The sequence below is a fragment of the Thunnus thynnus genome, chromosome 14 (assembly GCF_963924715.1).
Source record: "Thunnus thynnus chromosome 14, fThuThy2.1, whole genome shotgun sequence".
NCBI classification, from domain to species: domain Eukaryota; kingdom Metazoa; phylum Chordata; class Actinopteri; order Scombriformes; family Scombridae; genus Thunnus; species Thunnus thynnus.
The window spans coordinates 12,402,172-12,422,289 of record NC_089530.1 but is presented as its reverse complement, the minus strand read 5'-3'; the positions used below and the strand labels follow the sequence as shown (position 1 = coordinate 12,422,289).

The 20,118-nt window shown below is 39.2% G+C and overlaps 2 protein-coding genes across 4 annotated transcripts; both read right to left on the bottom strand.

Annotated features, from left to right (window-relative positions):
- Nucleotides 1-124: 124 nt before the first annotated feature.
- Nucleotides 125-15,030, bottom strand: LOC137196908 (collagen alpha-1(IX) chain-like). 3 transcript variants are annotated; one of them, XM_067609888.1, is made up of 34 exons: nucleotides 14,583-15,030; nucleotides 14,145-14,228; nucleotides 13,449-13,469; nucleotides 12,967-13,029; nucleotides 12,837-12,872; nucleotides 12,684-12,746; nucleotides 11,516-11,569; nucleotides 11,061-11,096; nucleotides 10,921-10,944; nucleotides 10,738-10,791; nucleotides 9,594-9,647; nucleotides 9,338-9,370; nucleotides 9,191-9,247; nucleotides 9,037-9,090; nucleotides 7,429-7,482; nucleotides 7,254-7,307; nucleotides 7,054-7,107; nucleotides 6,908-6,961; nucleotides 6,756-6,809; nucleotides 6,610-6,663; nucleotides 6,435-6,488; nucleotides 5,765-5,809; nucleotides 5,616-5,669; nucleotides 5,470-5,523; nucleotides 5,326-5,379; nucleotides 4,685-4,756; nucleotides 4,476-4,511; nucleotides 4,332-4,376; nucleotides 4,191-4,223; nucleotides 3,935-4,081; nucleotides 2,503-2,557; nucleotides 1,419-1,607; nucleotides 1,261-1,338; nucleotides 125-1,177 (listed from the first exon to the last, which is right to left on the bottom strand). In XM_067609888.1, the coding sequence occupies exons 2-34, from the start codon at nucleotides 14,211-14,213 to the stop codon at nucleotides 981-983; spliced, it is 2,055 nt and encodes a 684-aa protein (XP_067465989.1). In that variant the 5' UTR covers nucleotides 14,214-14,228; nucleotides 14,583-15,030; the 3' UTR covers nucleotides 125-980. The 3 variants fall into 3 exon arrangements, with proteins under 3 accessions (XP_067465989.1, XP_067465988.1, XP_067465990.1); XM_067609887.1 differs by having other exon boundaries at nucleotides 14,145-15,030; XM_067609889.1 differs by lacking the exons at nucleotides 13,449-13,469; nucleotides 14,145-14,228; nucleotides 14,583-15,030 and adding an exon at nucleotides 13,519-13,754.
- Nucleotides 15,031-15,119: 89 nt separating this feature from the next.
- Nucleotides 15,120-20,117, bottom strand: LOC137196909 (collagen alpha-1(IX) chain). The gene is made up of 5 exons (XM_067609890.1): nucleotides 18,561-20,117; nucleotides 18,340-18,413; nucleotides 17,268-17,354; nucleotides 16,376-16,508; nucleotides 15,120-15,994 (listed from the first exon to the last, which is right to left on the bottom strand). The coding sequence occupies exons 1-5, from the start codon at nucleotides 18,575-18,577 to the stop codon at nucleotides 15,409-15,411; spliced, it is 897 nt and encodes a 298-aa protein (XP_067465991.1). The 5' UTR covers nucleotides 18,578-20,117; the 3' UTR covers nucleotides 15,120-15,408.
- Nucleotide 20,118: the final 1 nt, after the last annotated feature.

The following is a 20,118-nucleotide window of genomic DNA, read 5'->3' as shown; positions in this document are numbered from 1 at the left end:
TTTGTCATCTTTTCTCTACTTTAGAGCAATGAAATAAACAAAATTTGGAAAAGCAGTTAATAATGTCAGTTTTTACATTCCTCATATTTGTAACAAATAAAATAATCACAGAATGGTACCAGTATGCAGAATAAATTAAACACTGCATGTGTTTTTTTTTATTTGTTCCATTAATGAGGATTTCCCTCATCATTAAAAATATTCTTCCATATATGCACACCGGCACTCTGTTGTCATTCTGTACAATGAGGCAAAATCTCACATCAGGCTGTTTTGTAGGAAATATAATTAACCACAATTCAAACATTTTTTTTTACAGATTTACAACACACACTGAAGTCAGTGTGACTTGATGACAGTTTCATCCTCTCTCCTTTTTATTTTGCACTGCAGAGCTGAAAAGATGGTCAAACATGTAGACATAGAAAATGGAGCTTTCAGCAGGTTTTTCTTTGGTATTTTAGCACATACAGCATAAAGTAATTGGAAAAAGGCACTAAAACCAAACATACTGTAGTCCAATCCTGATTTGCTTCAGGGAATTATTGGAAATGTTTTGTGAGAAAGTAGAGGAACTGTTACTTGAGAAAACAGTGTAAATAGAGAACACAAAAAGAAAACGCAGACAGAGGTACGAGGAGAGTGGGATAAACAAACATTTCTGGTCATTTCATCTCGTCTCAGAAATGTGAGCACACCTTCCTGAAATATCAAAAATATCTCTCGGGTAGAAAAACACACCAGAACAAGCTAGATTTTTTTGCAGCACATAAAAAAAACTATGTTTCATGTGTTTTTTACAACTTGAAGAGGCAGGCTCCTTCTGATGGAGATGTGGCTGGCACAAAACATGCTCGCAAGACTAGAGGTTAATGGATCGAAGGCACCACAAACCACAGCTCCTGAGACGAAAGTGTGAAAAATGTTGTGTGCTCAGGGGAGATAATCCAACAGTCTTTCTGTCTCTGCCATAGAGGCTCTTAGTTCCCTGCAGGCCCCTTCACATCCAGAGACTGTTGGGCGGCTCCTGCCTGCAGGTTGCAGGCTGACGGGTCACAGTAACCATTAGGACCAGCTGCACCGGGAGGCCCAGGCACACCGGGCTGTCCGGGAACACCAGGAGGTCCCCTCTGTCCATCCCGACCATCCTGACCATAGCCAGGTTTGCCTGGCTCACCTGTGATCACAAAAATCTTATTATACAGGATGTTACTTGCTAGATTTAAACATAACAAGATCTAAAAGGCAAAATGTACTCACCTGGAAGTCCAGGAGGTCCTGGCTGACCTTTAGGTCCGCGCACAGTGGGCCCTCTGGAGCCTCTGTCACCCATTTCACCTGTAACAAACATCATGTAATGAAGACAGACGTTTGTCACTTGACAACAATGACACCTTACAATACTGTACATTCATTACCTTTTGGTCCTTTCACTCCAAGAGGTCCAGGTGGTCCTTTGAGTCCTGGAAGGCCTCTTGCTCCTGCCTGCCCAGGGAAGCCATTGTCTCCTGGAGGCCCTGGAGGCCCCGGAAGTCCAGGTTTGCCAGGTAAACCAGCTACACCAGACTCTGGCCTTCGTAAACTAGCAGCTAACTGAGCCAGCTGCTCTGTTGGAGCACAACAGAAATAATATGATGAGCCATCAGATGCAGAACTGGCAGCTAAATATTTGCAGTCGACTGTTATCAAGGGAAATTTTAAGACAGTAATGCTTTGTGATAACTTATGCCATAGCATAAAAAGGCTCATTTCTGAAAGCCCAAAGCAACTCTGACAGAAGAGACGGTCCAGGAGCTCTTATGCTTCACTTCAGAGAGAAGCATAGCGAGGTGAAACTGTGTTCATGGTATCCCTCGAGCTTCTCCTGTTTTTCAACCTTTTTCCACAGAACCTCAGTAAATTGAGCAGAAAGGAGATAATACTCTTTATTTCAAGCAATCAGCGACAGGAAATTTATGTTCGTGGCACAATGGATCTAATATTAATCTCCTGTGGCTCCTTGCTGCATGGTATTTTGCACTTAAAGATTCCAGTTTTCTGGCTCCTGATGAAAATTCATGCAGTGGCTGCTTGACTGCTCTTTTTTAAGATTTCCTTTCCAGGCAGACTCTTTGCTCGGAGCGGAGGAGTGCAGGTCTGCTGGAGGTGAAATTAATTTTTCAGCACATCGGGTATAAAAAAGTCATGAGTGTAGGAGATGAGTTGTGAAGACGTAAGAGCAAAGAATGAAGAGAACAGTGGTTGTGACTTCAGTGAAACATTTCTAAAGCTCAAAGAGAAAAATCTTTCATCCATCAAATAAACAAAGGCTGAAGCTTATTTCATGTTTTGGTTATGAGACCTTCCCTTTTGAACTTGGGAGTATTCAACCGCCCAGATCAATGACACAATGGAGGGGAGGCTCTATGTGTGGTTGTATAATGAGGCATTCTGGGAAAGATTAAAGTCATGAAATGAGGCAAAGGGAATGATAAACGGGGTCAAAGGCCTATCGGTTCTTACCTTGCATGACTCGCATGCAAACTTGTTTGATGTGCTGATCACTTGGCTCTTTACCCTGGAAGAAAAAAGATGACATAATATATGTCATGACAGCGTCTAAAAACATTTACATCAAGGTTCCACAGTGCATTTATCCAGTGAAAACAGTACTCCTACTATTTTAGTGACTTGCCTGTTTTCATCACAGTTTAAAGTTCATGGTATATGCACTTATAAAACATACTTGATAAACTCAAAATGCAATCTGGTGAAGCTAAAAACGAGGCTTCAAATCCCCTGACAGGTTGGTCTTGTGGAGATAAATGGATCTCCTTTTACAACAACACAGGTATTGAATTTAAGTTGAGATTTTACCGATCTCGATAAGAAAGTGTTCTTTTTACCCGCCTCCTCTGCAGGGATGTCAGAGTGCAGGTGAGCTGGGATTCTGATTTCCTGAGGCAAAAACTTTAAATCCCAATGAAGCACCATTTTCGGAGCATCTTGCTGACATAATTCCCTGTATTCCCCTGCTGCTGCAAAATATTTTTATATTTTATAAGATTATCAAAAGGACATCAGAATAACAGGGATAAAAGTGTTCAGGGAGAAGTCCAGAGGGGCTTATGCATGGCCTCCACTTTAATAGTTTTAAAAATATATTCAGTAGACTTTAAGGGAGTACACATTTTAACCAAATGAGAAGGAGAGTTATTTAGTGCTCCTATATCTTCTAGCCTCTACTAGTTAAGTGTTTAGGAATATGAAGATTAGATGTGTGGATCTGTAACTTTGTTTAAAAGTAAAGCATGAAATGATTGCATAAGATACAGGAAAGTTTTTCATTTACAATTTTTCTTTTATATTTGTATATGTATATTATTTAGACAGAGTTTGTGTGTCTTTGTTATGCTTATCTGTTTGTTGTTTTGATTTTAACCTGCACAAATAAACTCAAATACACAATTATTAATTCTTATTTAGGAGTGTGAGGGTTCAAAACTCTGTCATGTCTTTTTGAGAGGAACTTTTGTCTCTGTAGTTTCTTAACGGGTTAAGTTCTAGTAGGAATTAGAAGTTAATTGTTTAACCTGTAGCATTTGCTGTCAAATTGGTGCATACATATGGACAGTTTGCTAACAGGGAGGCATAGTTTTCCATTTTCTGATCTTTAATTGTGTACAAAACCAATGATATATCCCCTAGTTCGGTCAAGGAAACAGCCTTTCATCTACTGCACTACACAGAGAGTAAAACTCACTCTATATAAAAAGGGACTGTTTACATTAATTTGTCTACCCTCTGTAAGTCTTAATGCTGACATAAAGGTTTTAGGCTTCAGTTTTCGGTCAAAGACAGTTAGCTTGTGTTTTCCTCTCTATGGCACTCTGCTGCTCAGGTATTGTAGGTATACAGATACTATAGGGTAAGATGTGTTTTCTTTTGGACGTACCGCAGGACCCTGGGTCCCTCTCACTCCAGGTAGACCCCTATTTCCCTGCATGCCCCGAGGTCCAGGTGTGCCAGGTGGCCCCTCGATGCCAGGCTGGCCTCGACTTCCCTCAGGACCTCTTCTGCCAGGCTCACCAGGGTTACCAACCTGGACAGAACATAGGGTACAAGACCAGAGAATTATTACAAAACTCTTAATGGTTTAACACCACAGGAAACACTCAGATACCATGTTTAAATAATCTGCTTGAACTCACATCTCCTTTTGGTCCACTCTCTCCAATTTCACCCTAGAAGACAATTGGTAAAACAAACAAGATGGAAACAGGATGAATTGTACTTCTGTGACAGAATAATTGCAGTAAAATAACAGATTTTGTGTTTGTGTAACAACTTACAACATCCCCTTTGTCTCCGGGGTTTCCCTCATCACCTGGCGAACCCTATGAAAATACAGTCTGTAAGTGATTTATGCAAAGCAGCCCACTTCTTTATTTAAATGCCATGTTAGTGTTTATAAGATTAATATCAGGATTTCATACCTGCTCTCCTTTAGGTCCTGCTTCTCCACGATCTCCCTGTAATGAACAAAACAAATGTGCTAAGTAACTAAATGCTCATTGCTACAGGTCAGAGTGTTTTTGTCCACACTAGAGGGAGCTGGTCAGCTTTTTGTTGGTGAGAATTAATCTTTAACACAATAGCTTTCAATCTGAAAAGCTTTCTGAATGGAATTGTGGTGTTTTCTTACCCTCTCTCCTTTCACCCCTGGCAGGCCGGGAGGACCGGGAAGACCAGGAAGGCCGGGGTCACCTTTGGGTCCCTATAACAAATAAACAAGCACATCTGATAAGTAAAACTCCCAAGCGGGGTTAATGTATCTCAAAATAAAGCACTTTGGCTCTTCATTTTCAAGCTACTTTATAACCCATAACACCTGATAAGATTTCTGAAATTATAAGAATGTCAACATTGTTAATAACTGAAGTTTAAATGTTAGGATTTGTTGTGCGCCATAATTTCCACACAATGTGCTCATAATTAACATTCAGCATTGTGAGTTATTCTCTCGGCCATGTTTGTGTGTGCCATTCCGCTTTGATCGCTGACCCACTGTCTGAGGAATGCCAGGAGAACAGAGAGCTCTTTCAGCCCGCTGCTTACTAGTCTCCCCTTACTGTGAAAATAGACCTCATGTGAGATCCAGTCCAGGTCTATTCTCTGAGACATTCCAGAGAAACAACAGCCAGGACTCAATACCCCTCTGAGGCTTTTCCCCCTTTTCAGCGTCTTTCATTCAGTGTATCATTGTTAGGGTGCCTCTCCTTGTGAAAAATACAAATTAATTTAAATTGTGTTCCGCAGCTTGCGTGTTAATAGCTGATAACTTACCCTGGCTCCTGGCTTGCCGGCTGGACCTACATAGCCTTGTTCGCCCACATTTCCCTGTAGGGAAGAAGAGGAAATGATAAGAAAGTAAAATAGATGTATGAATAGAATTTAAACAATGGAAAAACAACCAGGATGAATACTCACAGGTTCACCAATAGGTCCAACAGGTCCCACCTCTCCCTGTTCTCCACGCTCTCCCTGTGGTGTGACAGTAAAATGACACAAAGACACATCAGAGAGGGGATAAAAATCATAGCTGTTCTTTCTGCATGTATGATGCTCATACTTACTGCTTTGCCAGCAGAACCCAATGTTCCAGGGAGGCCTCCTTGACCAGCATCTCCCTGCACAAAGAAAACCAAAGCAGCTCTCATATTTTGAAAATTAAAAAAGAAAATTAAAAAACAGCTAATTGTTAATAATTAATCAAGCAGACAACCTTAGCGCCACTCTGTCCTTTTGGTCCAGGTGAACCCGGCAACCCCTAAAACAGAGAACACGTTTAGAAGAGATGCAACAATAACCAGGTAAACATTTTCTCATGACAAAAAGGAAGAAAAACTTTCAAGCAAAGTGCCATTTTTTCAAAGGAAAATTCAGCTCACTACAAGAAACACTGTGTATAAAAAAATAATAATAATAAGCTTCAAGTGATAAAAAAGTGCTCTTAGTGTTTAAATCAGGCGATGATTTTCACGCCTACAGAATCTTTATTAATGCTGCCACAGTCAGGTTGCTCATGTTTGCCAACTGATTCTCATTACTGCCTTTCATTCGGCTAATCACAGATTAGAGGGCTGGGAAAAATTTGCTCTCACATTTCTGTCTGAGGAAGATGATAATTACTAACACGTTGTATATGTGTAATATCATAGAGGAAGAGAATTCAGTATTTGCTTTAAAGGTTAATCTAGAGAAAATAGGCCAACTTCAATTTATATTGTGGACTTTTTAAAAATAAGACATGCAATAAAATTATTTTAAGTGCTGCTTGTTTAGTTTGTGGTGCAATATGAGTTGTGGTACTTTAAACTGCTTCAGAGGAGTTTACTCAGGTGCATCCAATCAGAGTCAGTCTTGACAGTTTGGGGGTCAAAGGTCATACTCACTGGAAGCCCCTGAAGCCCAACCTCTCCAGGAGCGCCTGCCTTCCCAACATCTCCCTGTGGAGGGAAACAGACAATGAAGATAATACTGCTCCTAACAGCAACGCCTCGATGGAAGTGTTTATGTAATAATAAGATGTATTTGTTTTACACATAAAACAGTAGAATAATGCTATACCTTTGCTCCTGGCATCCCAGGAATACCCTCACGACCGTCAACACCTGGTAAGCCCTGGTGGAAGAAAGGGGAAACTGAAATTAGTTTTTTGCAGACAGTGTATCCGAACATTAAAGTTTGTTTGTTGTTATTGATCAGACACTCACAGCCTCTCCCTTGGGACCTGGAAGGCCTGTGATTCCTCTTGGTCCTTGAATACCCTGAACAACAAAGCAGAAATACATTTTCAATACATATGTTAAAACAATAGAAACAAAATCCAACCTACCAACATGCCCGTTATGATGTGTCTACTGACCGTTTCACCTTTTGGCCCAGGCTCACCCATCACACCTCTCTGGCCTTGATCCCCCTGAAATAATGCAAAGAACCATATATGACTCATACAGTGCATCCCACAGTTGTTGCAGAAACAAAAACATCTACATTATTGGACAAACTTACAGTTGCCCCTGCAACACCCTGGGGACCTGGATCTCCATCGGGACCTCGAGCTCCCTGCCAGAGGACAATATTTTAAAGGATAAGCATTTTAAAAGACAAATATTAATGTGATTGACCCTGAATTGGCAAGTGATTTATAAACAACCTTGATGTGTATAAAAGGTATCATGAGCTTGCGTAGAAATCGCAAAACCACTTACCATCTCCCCCTTGGGGCCTATCATTCCCATGGCTCCACGAATCCCCTGAGGGCCCTGAAATAACAAACAGATCCAACAAGTGAGCAGAGTAAAAAAAAAGAGAGAACCTGACACAGCAGAGAGCAAACTGTAACTTGAAAAGCTCTAAAATCATCAAATAAATACAGCATCTAACCATTGGTCCCTGGGATCCGACCTCCCCTGAAGCTCCCTGGTCTCCTTCCTCACCCTGAGTGTGTAAATGAGAAACAAAAACATCAGTAGTAGCAGCAGTAACACAGAAAAAACATCATTATAAACCATATCTTAAAACATGATGCAACTGGCATCTCATCTGTGCCTCGCTTTTCAAACGGAGGCTGTTTGTTCCTATCAGCTGTGAGTTAATTAGAAAATGAGCCAGCAATTCTTAAAAGTGTTTAATACCTAGTTTTTAATGGATTGCAAGGGGGGCAAAAGCAGACGGTTTAACTCCAAATTACTGTTCTCCTGCCTTGCAAATTACAAATAATTTATGTGCTGACTCAGTGGTAGACCTGCGGAGGGATATTCATTAAAATAGATAGCAGTAGGGGTGTTCGGGCTTTGCATATTTTCTGTCGTTAAAAAAGGCAATTTCTTCTTTTAATTGTGTGTATTAGAAGTGGCTATTAAGACAAGTAAACAACACACATCTGACAATCAAATATTACACAACAGACAAGTGAACACAGTGAAACAGGTCAGCATTTGTTTACATCACCGAGCAGAGCAGAGAGAGAATTTTCAACATAGTTTTAATTCTTCTTGATTGTCTCTACTGAAAAATTAAGCAGCCCATATTCTTTTAATAGAGACAATGTTTTTGTTCTGCAAAAAGAGGAAGATAAAAGCTCGAGTCAGCCAGACTGCTGAATGATTAAAAGAAATGTCTTCACTTTCTAGCAGTTTGATAATGGTGAAGTGGAATATCTTCACGTTTTTGCTTCTTAGGTTTTCAAGTGAATAAAGATCACTGATATTGTTGTATTTTGAATGTAATTACTGGGGCATATCATTGTTTCTGTTCATTGTTTGAGGGCTTACAAATGCACTCTGAAGCACTGCATGCTTTGTGTGTAACTGGGTCACACAGTACTCACATCTTTTTACAACTACAGGATGTGCCACTAAACAGTCATTCACATACTAATTTTATATTTCAATATTCTCCTCCAATACTGTGGGATAATACGTTTAGCCCCAGCACAACATGTGGCCGCTCCATTGTTAACTGTAAATATCTTTACATATGTGAATTTGTGAATGGAAAAACAGGCAAAAGGTCCCTCAAATGAAACTTTCAGTAAAGGAGAAAATCATTCCGGGGGACAGAGCACAGACTGACAGTAAATCATATCCTGGCATGGGGTGATAAAGGGAGATAGACCCAGACTCATTTCCATTTATATAGTGCATGGACACATTACAGGGAAAGGGGGTAGTTGTGCTTGAACATCATTTCAAATAAATCATCCTCCGTGCATTACAAGGAGTCAGGGGCATTACACACAGGCATGTATCACTTCTTGAAATAGAGCAGCGCAAATAATACTTGTCTCAAAGGCGCCAGGAATCCCCTTTTTCACGTTTAAGTTGTGCATAATTTTTGTCCGATGTGGCATGTGTGACAGTTGTGGGGGGAAATTTGTATTTTTATGTAACTGTTTATGTAGTTTTATGTGTGAATGCGTTCACTGTGTTGATCTAAATGGACCATGAATACTTGCAAACATTATTTTTCCCAAAATTGAGTATATTTTACCTTGTGTCCTTGTTTCCCGGGTTCCCCTGCTTCACCTTTTACACCTTTGTGGCCCTGGAAACAGACAGAGAAAAGAGGGAACACCAATTAAACACATTATATCATGTCACAAGCATGATTTTAGCACAACACAACAGTCTTGCCTTCAACTCACCTTCATGCCAGGAAGGCCAGGATGTCCGGGGGTCCCAGGTGGACAGGAGTTTTGACACTAAATAACAACATAAGTCAGAAAATATTTTAGGGTATGTTGCGCAACAAAAAAAATCTTAGTCATAATCTTCAGAGAGCAAAGCTTTACCAGGTCAGCACTGCCTTGCATTCCAGCTGCACCCTGCAGTTGAGAGAAAATGTGTGTTAACGCTTTCATATCACAGTTTATCAGCGTCACGATGAATCTAAGTAGCTTGTAAATCACTAGAGAGAGGACGTGTGTGTGCAGCGGTAGCATTACTTCAGTTCTTTGCCTGCATCATGCTCTTTCCCTTGTGAGATATCAGGTCAAATGTAATAATTTACACATCTTGTGAGCTGTCAAATGAAGTTGTGTCACTTACTCTGGGCCCTGTTGGTCCAACAGGTCCCTGTGGCCCTCTCACACCCATTGCCCCCTGTGGTAAGAAACAAATGGTGTCAAAAGCTACACATGAAGAGGAAATATACAGTTTTCTCTATCACAGCAGGATAGTAAACTAGTGTCAGCTAGATTAGCTTGTAGAAAGATGAGAGCTGAAATACATTCATCCTGGATGTTCTGTCAAGTGTCATAAAAAACATAGACTCTGCTAGCCTAAAAGCATAAGCATAGTGTTTTTTGATAAATATCTTAAGTATAGTTTATAGTTTAGTATAGTAGTTTTCATTTCTTACTCAAATGTAACTCAACCTGATTTTAGCCAGTACAGTTTATTTTGCTTTTGAGTCTGCCATGTAGCATAGCTGGCTCACTTCTTATATTCTTATGTGAAAATAGTCATGCAGAGGAAAAGTACTTTACTATTTTTACTATTTTCATATATGGTGATTGAAATGTACTGTGACACGTTGAGATCTCTATCCCTATCTGTATATCCACACTCACTACCCTGAAATCCAATTTAATTTGGTACTGACAGCTACAGCCAAAGGGCAAAATTATAATAAAATAAATCACAGTCCTAACTTTAAAGTAAACATGATTTCTGGGATATGAAGTGCTGATAAAAAACTGACCCTTTAGGCAATTTATTCAGATGAAATGCTTATGTATTCTTTATTTTGTGTTGATTTTCTAGTCTTATATCAATTCCTAAATTTTCTTAGAATATGTAAAAAAGGCCCCAAAATGCATTTGACAAGAAAATGTTTGTAAAATAGAGCACTTGATTGTACAGTATATAGTGCACATTGTATGTGTGTGTTAACGTGTTCTTTAATAGTATGTGTGTGCACAAATGTGTTTTTTCACAAGATTTTTGAAGTTTCAGGAGTCACACCTTTTTCAGTTCATGGACACTACGGTACTTAAAGTCTTCATCATGTCAACTTGGACTGCCTTTCACTTTTTTGTTGGCTAACACATAAAGATGAACACATATGTCCTGTGATTGGCCAGTATAATGTTGTAGCTTACCAACACTTCACTGCTTGTGTGAGTTTTTGATGTTTCAGTCTTAATTATATTAATTAAAACACTGTAACAGTCTTTTTCTCTGTACTCACAGGTGGTCCAACTTTTCCCAATTCACCTGGAAGTCCTCCAGGCCCAGGAGGTCCCTGTTAAAAGTCACATTCAGATAGAGTTGAAATATTTTATTGTAACACAATTTTGATGCAACTTAACAAAATTGAGGTAGCACAATAGAAAATGGGGCATTGACTGTGTATCATAAAATAATGACTTACAGGGGGTCCATCTGGCCCAACACCCTGGGGAGAAACATATAAATTATGACCCAATATTGTGTACAGTTTGATGGACATGTGACAAGAATGAACTTTAGATAAAGAACTAGATCAAGGTGAGGAGACTATGTGTAACTCACAGCTGTTCCACGAGGTCCAGTTTTTCCAGGTTCACCCTAAAATCAAAGAAAACACATTAGATAGATAGCAAAAATATTCTTTAATCACATCAAACACACGTTATTTCAGTTTATTACAGTTATTACTGTTTGTACACTGAGGCAAAAACTATGTTCAGGTAAAACTGAGCTGTGTGAGACTGCAGACGGTCTGAGTTAACATTCCTCTAGCTCATCACATGACTGAGCTGGCCACACTTGACCCAGCAATGTTTAGCTTAATGAGGAGCGATGTTGGGGCTTCACTCCCCACGGAGATTACACAGAAAACTTGCAGGATTAAGTCTCATTTGTCATGAGGAATTGGTTTATGCACTGCAGCTCTCCCTGCCATGCCAAAAAACCGGACAGCAGCTTGGCACCATTTCACTGACGGCCTCTGAAGCAGGAAAAGCAAAGGCTCATTAGTCACTCACTTTCTGTCCGGGGGGACCGTCGGGCCCAGGATCTCCAATAGGGCCGGTCAAACCCTGCAGAGAAGAGACATCAGGCTTAACTAATACATCATAACAAACCTTAGAGTGCTTGAGTGCCTGCATATTTTCACCTTGCGTGTGAATCTGAAAAGCAGCATGAAATACTATCCTCTCTCTGTCAATATTTCTAAATTCAACATTCAACCCCTATATGTTACATCATCATAACATAAGCATACTCCTTATGGGAGGAGCCCTACGATGTTAATATTCACAAGTGGGATTAACTTGAATAACCCCCTCCTCTAAAGTGTTTCAATACATACTGCACTGCGGGTTAGTGTTGCTCAGTCAGATTGAAATGAAAGAGTTTACGAACACGTCATGACGCCCATAAGATCGTGTTCGACCTATCAGACACACAGAGAAGCCAGCAGCAGGGCAGAGGGCAAAAGTCTCAGACGACAAACCAAGCAGAGAGCAACATTCCTTTGGCTCATTTCAAACAAGCCCACCGACAGAAATCATTCCACACTGTTTTGAGGATTCTCAACAGGAGATACCAACAGCAGCCAGCCAACAAAGCTGCTATTGTTTTCAAAATCCCAGCCAATGTATCCACTAAGAACATAGACAATGAATCAGAATTCATGTATAAAAACAAACACATTTTATAATTGCTGAATGTAGAAACACATTCTGGATGGACATTGAAATAAACCATTAATCACCAATATTAACTGATATTTCATTTGCCTAAACTTATAAGGTGAATTAAAATCACCTACAGTATTGCCAATGTCCATCATTTGCACCAGTATTATGTTTGGATGTTTTTCTAACCCTTTTTGTTTTTTACTCTGAGGCGAGTCAAAGTTGATTACACTCAGGCCCTAGTTTGGACAAAAGCAGTGCCTCACTGTTACAAAGGAAATTTGTATTTGTTCATCCTGTTTAATAAATTCCTCACATTTTTGTACACATTTATCCAAGATCCCCCGCTCCGAAATTTCATTGGCCCACTCTAGGAGACTGATAAGTATGAATACATGGTGGGAGGATCGTACTTTGTGGTTCCACCTCCTTGCAGCCTGGAGTGTTGCATGTAGACCTCATTGAGGCAAAAACAAAAGATATGCAATATGAATATAAAACATAGAGTACTTACATCATTTCCAGGAATTCCAGGTAACCCTGAAGACCCGGGTTTACCTGCATCTCCATCAGGTCCCTAAAAACAAAGGTCCCACATACATGAAAAGCCCTACAATAAAGAGCCCTACAATATATTATTTAAATTTTTATCAAACTTTATAGTTACAGGATAACCGTCCTCGCCATCTTCTCCCCTTTCCCCCTGAAACAAAAGAGATTCATTGTTTTCAGGGAGCACAAACAGTGAACTATTTGCCACTTGATATGAACAATGTCATAGAGCTGAGAGAACTTACAGCAATCCCATCAATTCCCGGGACACCTGCAGGTCCAGGAGGGCCAGCAGATCCTTGATTCCTCTGAGTAATAAAAACAAAAATATATATATAATAAGAAAATATGAGTTAATATATCTGAAAACCATTTTTTTGCCATGTTTGCTGTTGCCATACTGCTACACTATCAATATGAAAATGGGAAAATGGGAACAGGTGCACCGCCTTACTGTTTGTTGCTAGAAAACTAAACTGTCTCTTGGATACATTAAATACGTTACAGCCTACAGAAATGGTTTTTGATTGTATAAATTCACCAGCATTTGATAGATTAGAGTTTACAAAAACAGAGAGTTTATAACAGGAACTCCAGACAAACTTAAACTTTTTTTCCGTGACAGATGTCCAATAAACTTTCAAAATGAAACAGTCCCAAACTCTATCCATAATTGCAGGTGAAATCAATCTTGTTATTTTAGCCGAAGCATCAAGAAAACACTCACCTGCACTTCTGTCACATCAGTCTACAGAGACAAGGAGAGACAAGAAAGGCAGAAACAGAATAAGTCTTACTTGAGCGGAGCAAATAAGGACAAGCTGCAGGAGCAGAACCAGAAGTGGCCCTCTGAGGCTGGGGGCCCGAGCCATGATCTCCCCGTGGGCAGGAAAGGTAAAAAATTGTAGTCCTTTCTCTGGGATTTGTTGGGCTGAAGGAGCCCCCGACAAAACGGCCAAACTGAATCCGCTTCAGCTATCTAGACCGTCCGAGGTCCCATAGCCATCAGGGGCTCATGTATATTCATGCAATGTTTGGTTACAGGAAGGGATTGGAGGGTTTGCAGAGAGGACACCGCGGGGAGGGGTCACACTGCAGACCCCACCAATAGGCAGGATCAGCGGGTTATTTAACCTCTGCTGTGACCCAAAATGATTTTATTTCAACTAAAACCAAGTGTGGCAAATTAAAGTTTTCCCTCAAATCATAAAAAATCGCTCATGAGGACGACAAGATCAAAGATAAAGATAACATTTTGGTCAACAAACAGTTCTTTTACGCACACAGTTGGATGGTGCTTGATTTTATTTGCCTCTCCATTAATGGCTCCTATAGCTAAACCAATAGGCCTATTTGAAGTTTTGCAGACTGCAGATTCAAAATGTGGCTCATTATGCACTGTAGTTAATTTCATTCTCCTTACCGATGTTCTGGCAGGGAGGTCATAACAAGCTTCTGTCCGGGCTCGCGTCACATCACAATGAATCAGCATCGATTGGAGTTCAAACTTGACAAATAAACAGAAAAGAAAATAATAAATCAGCAGTGGCAGTAGCATTAAATGTGCGTTGTGTCCCCTAATCCCGGAACATATGTTGAAGATCCACTAGGCCTGCGCCCGAAGTGCAAGAAGCTGTTTCCATTAATTAAGCTTTCGTCTGCATTTTCTCCAGCATACAGGAAGAGCAGAAAGAAGGCGATGTTTGCACTGTAGATTAGTAACAATCTGGGACTCATTATGGAAACATGACTATGGGCTATAAAAGTTTATAAAAGAATTATAATGTGGTCAAAGCTGGTAAATAAATTCATATGCGTGCACAACAAAGGCGCTCATGACAAATCTTTGAAAATTATGCACCTTAACTGCATGGTGTGGTATTGCAGGATTGTATGGCCTGTGCACTGCTTGTGCTCTTAGGCAGAACCTGCAACAATTTCCACATATTTGTCTGTACAGCTTGAATGAAGAGACAGCAGACTGCAGCTTCTACACATGTCACAGACAGACCAAACAGGCTGGTGAGAAAATGCAGGGTTTCCCAAACTTTTGCATGTCAAGGACCCACGAATGAAACCTAAGAAGTCGCTGCTTCTATACTCATGGTGTAGGTACAATACACAACCAAGCAAAGGTTTAGAAGTTTAAGAATCAAGAGTACAACTTCTCATCGTGGATAATGGTCTCATGCATATGGTTAGCATTGTCCAAGGAATGACTAATAAATAAGCAATTCAAATCGAGCACAATGGTGTCATGTAAAATAAATATATAAATACATTTGTACATATATATATACATACACAAAATTAAACTTAATTAAAAAAAATCAGAATAATATTAAACAAAATGTCAATTTATGATATATTAACTAGACAAAACAAATTGACATTTAAAATGTCTTTAAAGCCAGGCAGGTCTAATAGAAAGAAAATTAGCCATCTAGGCTAACTCTGGCTCATTTACAATTGTTTTTTTATTATTATTATTAATGAGCATTGTCTCTGTCAAATAAATAAATTAAAATAAAATAAATAGTTAATTTAAAAAATGCTCACGACATTCCTCAATGAAATGTGAGGAGATAGAACTATAAGTTGTAGTTGTAAAGTGACATGAAAAGTGGTAGGAGTCTCCCTGTACTTTAACTTTAGTGCTTGAGGGTCTTTCCAGGCCTCTGTAAGCGCTAGATGTCCAGGGGCCTTTTGTAGGTCTGAGAGTGGGTGAACTTGTCAGTGAGGCAATTGAATGTGAATAATTGTGACAGACAACTGAATGAGGCAATGACAACTGGATTTGACTCCCTTAAATTAAAAAAAATGCATAGGTCTTGCTTTGGTTGCAACAGATGTGATGAATGTGTTAACAGACGTACCGGAACGGCCATCACCGGGTTGTCCTTAAGTTTTCCAATCAAAGTGAAACCATCCAGACTAACTTTTTGCCGGGGTGATATGTTCTGAGAACCGATCATGACACAGTCCACGAAGAGTGTTACAGAGAGCCTATTGACGTCCAGCAGGACTCTGTGCCACTGCTCATTGAAAAGAAAAGGCAGAGAGCTGAAAACAACAGTCTGCCTCCCGGTGTCCGCCGTCGTGAAGGTGAACTCCAGAGACTCAGACTCCCCGTTAAGTCTGACTGACAGCTGCTCGTCGCCATTCACATCCTGCATTTGCCAGATATTCCAGTGTTTAGTTATGGTGCTGCCACTCATGCGCAGCACGGACACAAAGGCAAACTCCTCCGGTAGACCCAGGGGATAAGCTGATCTGAAAGAAAGAGAGAAGACTATTAAGCCCTCAGCTTGCATCTCGAATAAAAAAACTAAAATTTTATGATGTTTCTGTGATACTGAACACTACTTTTATCACCTTATTGTTATAATTGTTATATATAATTACCTTTTCTGTGGCTCTTGTGTGGTTATCGTGATCCAATCGTATTTATGGTATTTTGATAATATAAAATGTCATATTTGTATATATATCACTCACATTAAAATGGTGCAGTGTGATGGTGCAGTTACACCCAGTCTAAAATGTTCAGGACCATGGACAGGGTAATTGTCGTTGTACCAGCTAAACCACTGGGTGTCACTGTTTACTGGTACAACTCTATTTAAAGACCCTGCTCCATGCACAACCACATACCTCGTGTTTATTCTGAAGTTGAATGCTGGGCCTATTTGATAAGCAACATGCTGAGGAGACGATCCAGCAACCTTTTTAACAGTGCCTCTTCTTGCCAGCTCAGCAATGTGGAACTGGGACACAATATAAAATCCTGAGGATGCAAGGACAGAAGAGAGGTTAAATCACAAATCATCTCAGAGGTCTTGTAATAGTCCCCTCAAGGTCTTGGGCAAATGCTACTACACAGTGAAGGATTTTTACTTCATTTTTTAAATAGTTATTATGGTGTCAATGTATTCCCATAATGTTTCTTTTATGGGGCAAGGGTTTTATCATCAAGCTGCAAGAGAAAAATGTTTACAGTTAAATGTACAGCAGCTGCACAGTTTTTTTAAAGTCCACCTCCACTCAAAAGTTTGTTTTACTTATTGTTTCTTTACTTGACTTCACTTAACTTAGATCTGAGTTTAAAACGTGCACATAGGAGCATGATTTATGGCATCACAATTAGTTTGGAAGTCAATTGTGGTTTACTATCCGACTTACACAAGTGTGATGTGGAAATTTGAAACTTCCAGCAACTGAGAATCAGTGAGGTATAGGAAAGACCTTGTTCCTAGTTGTTAAACTTTTTATGCATTTTTCTAGATAGGTAGACAGAGTATAATTTTACAAATTTTTAACAAGGTAATTGAACTTTTTAAGGAAAAACAACATTAAACATAAATTACTGTTCAGAAGTATTCAAAAATTGATATTTTGAATGTTTCATCATATTTCTGGAGGGGATCTTAAAGTTTTTACTGTTCTATTTTTTATATAGGACTAATATGTAGTTCTTTTTTCTATGAGCAGCGCAAATGTCAAGCAAATAAAAAAAGCAAGTGATGGTTAGTTTTTGTGAATCCACCTGGGAAACGATCCTCCCCTACGTTGATCTGAGGGCACATGGACTGCTGCTCCATATGAATACCAACTTGAGATGAAAATCTCACAGCTGCAAGATGGAAACAGAAAGCAGCCCGTTAGTAGTCAGAGAGCGTGTGTGTGTGCTGTGGAGAGAGAATAAAAGCTCAGTGTTTGGAAAGCTGCAACACTGCCTTGAATAAATATTAGGCTATCTCTAACTGTTTGTGGTTTCCTCTTTAACACTTAAGCTCTAGATTGTCCTGTTTTTACACATCTGGACAGGAAGTTAAAGTTCTTTATCAAGTTTGAGTAGATGATTCACATAGCCAATGACTGATTACAGCATCCTTGATTTCTCCTTTTGCCAATTAGGATGCCAGCATTGTGTTTAACACCTGACACTATTCAAATGTGTGACTCAGGGTCAATGCTGTATTGTAATCTGATGCTTTGCCAGTATTGTAATTGACCAGTGCATTTTACTCAGTGATTTCTATTTTGTTGAATCTATATCCATGCACACAACCCAATGTTAGTGCTGCTGCACTGACCCACACATACATGTCATAAAATATAGATAAGAGCAGCAGTACAGTATGTACAGAAGGAAGACAAGAATGATGCAAACACCTAATGGAAAAGGACTTGAAGCAATGTTCAGATAATAAGTGTCTTACATAAATGAATGCCAATTAGCAGAATTTGTCAGCTCTCAATGAGGTCTCTGCAATATGAGATGGCTCATTGTATATGTATGAGTAATAAAAGAAAAACTTCACAATTATTCAATATGTTAAAACATATGCAATAGCGCATGTCAACCACAGAGAAACCGCTTTGACAGAGAGGAGCAGTGGTCACAAACTGAAACTAACTAGCAGGGATGAACATATGAAGTATGTAGGGGACTGACTGATACTGTTAATAGACATGCAAGTAAACATGAGCCACCTTTGCAGCAACATTTGCACGGATGAAGTACTTCATTGTTGAAATGCTCACATTATTTTGTCCATCCTTGTCATCGTTCTCTCACCATTTGCACCTACAATGAAGTGCAATAGAATACTTACTCTGAGAATGGAGTCCCGTGCAGAGATATTGTGGGATCACATAGCAGCAGCACAATGAGTACAATAGGATATTTCTGGAATGCAATCAGAAATTGTAAACCTTAACATGCATTATGATTGAGTAATTGTATTCAGTTGCATTGTGGCTGTCAGTGTAGAATTAAAACTGTCAGACAATACTGGTATCAGTTACATATGACACTTTTGAGTAAATTATTTACCTTTTAACTCCACCCATTTCATAGCTTGATCTGGAAATTTAAAAAAAAAAAACACCTGCTGGATGTTTCTTCAAATTGGCTTCCAGGACACTACAGGACCCTAGATAGTTGCTCCCTCAGCAGGAGTGAAAAACTTGAGGTCATAGCAGTGAAGAGTCTCTTATAGGCTTGACTGTTGTCATTTATTTGGGGAAGTGAGTCAACAGTCTCCACAGTGTCAACTTTACATTCCACTGGAGTTGTCCTGCACCCATCTTAGATTAAAGGTCCATGCTTCTTCAAGCATACACTTACAGTAATACATCACATTTGCAGTTCTACATTCATGATTGTGTATTATACATAATACCAAGTAAATTATCTGTGAAAAAGATGATGTTAACCTGTAGTGGCTTTATTTGCTCAACACTACTGGGAGCCACATTCTCTGTGATCTCTATGGTTGCACAGTTGCACTGGAAAGAATTGTTTCCAGTGTAAACTGAAAATCATTGCTGACTAAGAGGCAGTTCAAGCTGTGTCTATAGTGTCAGGCCAAGTGGCAGAACAAAAAGAAAAAATAAAAAAAAAGTTCTAATTCCTTTTTTTTAATTGTAGGAATCATATTTTGCATTGTTGGGATACTATCCAGAATCAATAATCTATATACAGTATATCCATGATGATGTTTTTATAAGGTAGGGAAGGTTATATAGTGAATTTGTATGTGTGGAAATGTGCGTGCAGGGAAATAAGACATGAAACTGCTGATTGTTTGTTCCTCCCCCACATTTCCTCCTTTATCTTGCCATGCTTCAATTCTTTCAAGTGATAAAGTAGCCTCAAGCACTGAAAGGCCAAATCTGACTATCTGAACACAAGTAACTCTGGTGATTGTATTTTTCTTTTTTAACAATGCTGTGTATGTTTGCACCATGTGATGACTTAATGATCAAAAAGGTGTTATTTAATGGTGTTTGTGGAAAATGATATAGCTACTTGTGCCCTGTTTCTTGAAACAACCCCTCAGTTTTCATTTTTTAGAGTATATTATATAGCAAGAACACAATCCATATACACAGAGAAGTGCATTTATACAGGACTCATGTTGATAATTGCATATTACAACCCTGTGAGGATATTATAAGTACATATACTAGGCACACAGAAATTAAAGATTTTTATCACCTATTATTAACCTATTTGCAGTATACATTTTATTTGAGGATTCTTTGGGATGAGTCACCTCCTTCCTCTAATTTGAACACTCAAAACCCATGGCACTAAAGTCTTTTTAGTGACAGAAAATACCATTTCACAGAGACATGCACAGAGACCCACCCTATAGACTTGACTGACCAACCTTAGACCCTTAAACATGGTTCTTATTTAGTAGTAGGCATTCTTAAGCACTTTATAATCCTGTACTCATGACAATGTCATTCATAGTATCACAAGATGTGGAAAGATGTATATAGCCTATCTTTTATGAATGAGTATAATTCTAATACTTATTTTAACACAAAGGATGATTAGCAGTGTAATTGGGATATTATTATTGTTGTTTATTATTATTATT

Bases quoted from the DNA above. Each gene is read 5' to 3' on its own strand.
- LOC137196908 (XM_067609887.1), bottom strand. From the start codon at position 14,279: ATGCTACTGCCACTGCTGATTTATTATTTTCTTTTCTGTTTATTTGTC. The intron at 6,489-6,609 runs GTATAGCATTAT...TTCCCTCCACAG, and splicing joins CTGGGATGCCAGGAGCAAAG to GGAGATGTTGGGAAGGCAGG. The intron at 5,380-5,469 runs GTGAGTATTCAT...TCTTCCCTACAG, and splicing joins TTGGACCTATTGGTGAACCT to GGAAATGTGGGCGAACAAGG.
- LOC137196909 (XM_067609890.1), bottom strand. The intron at 16,509-17,267 runs GTGGATTCACAA...TTGCATCCTCAG, and splicing joins AGGGGAGGATCGTTTCCCAG to GATTTTATATTGTGTCCCAG. The intron at 15,995-16,375 runs GTATGTGGTTGT...TCTTTCTTTCAG, and splicing joins AACTTCAGAATAAACACGAG to ATCAGCTTATCCCCTGGGTC.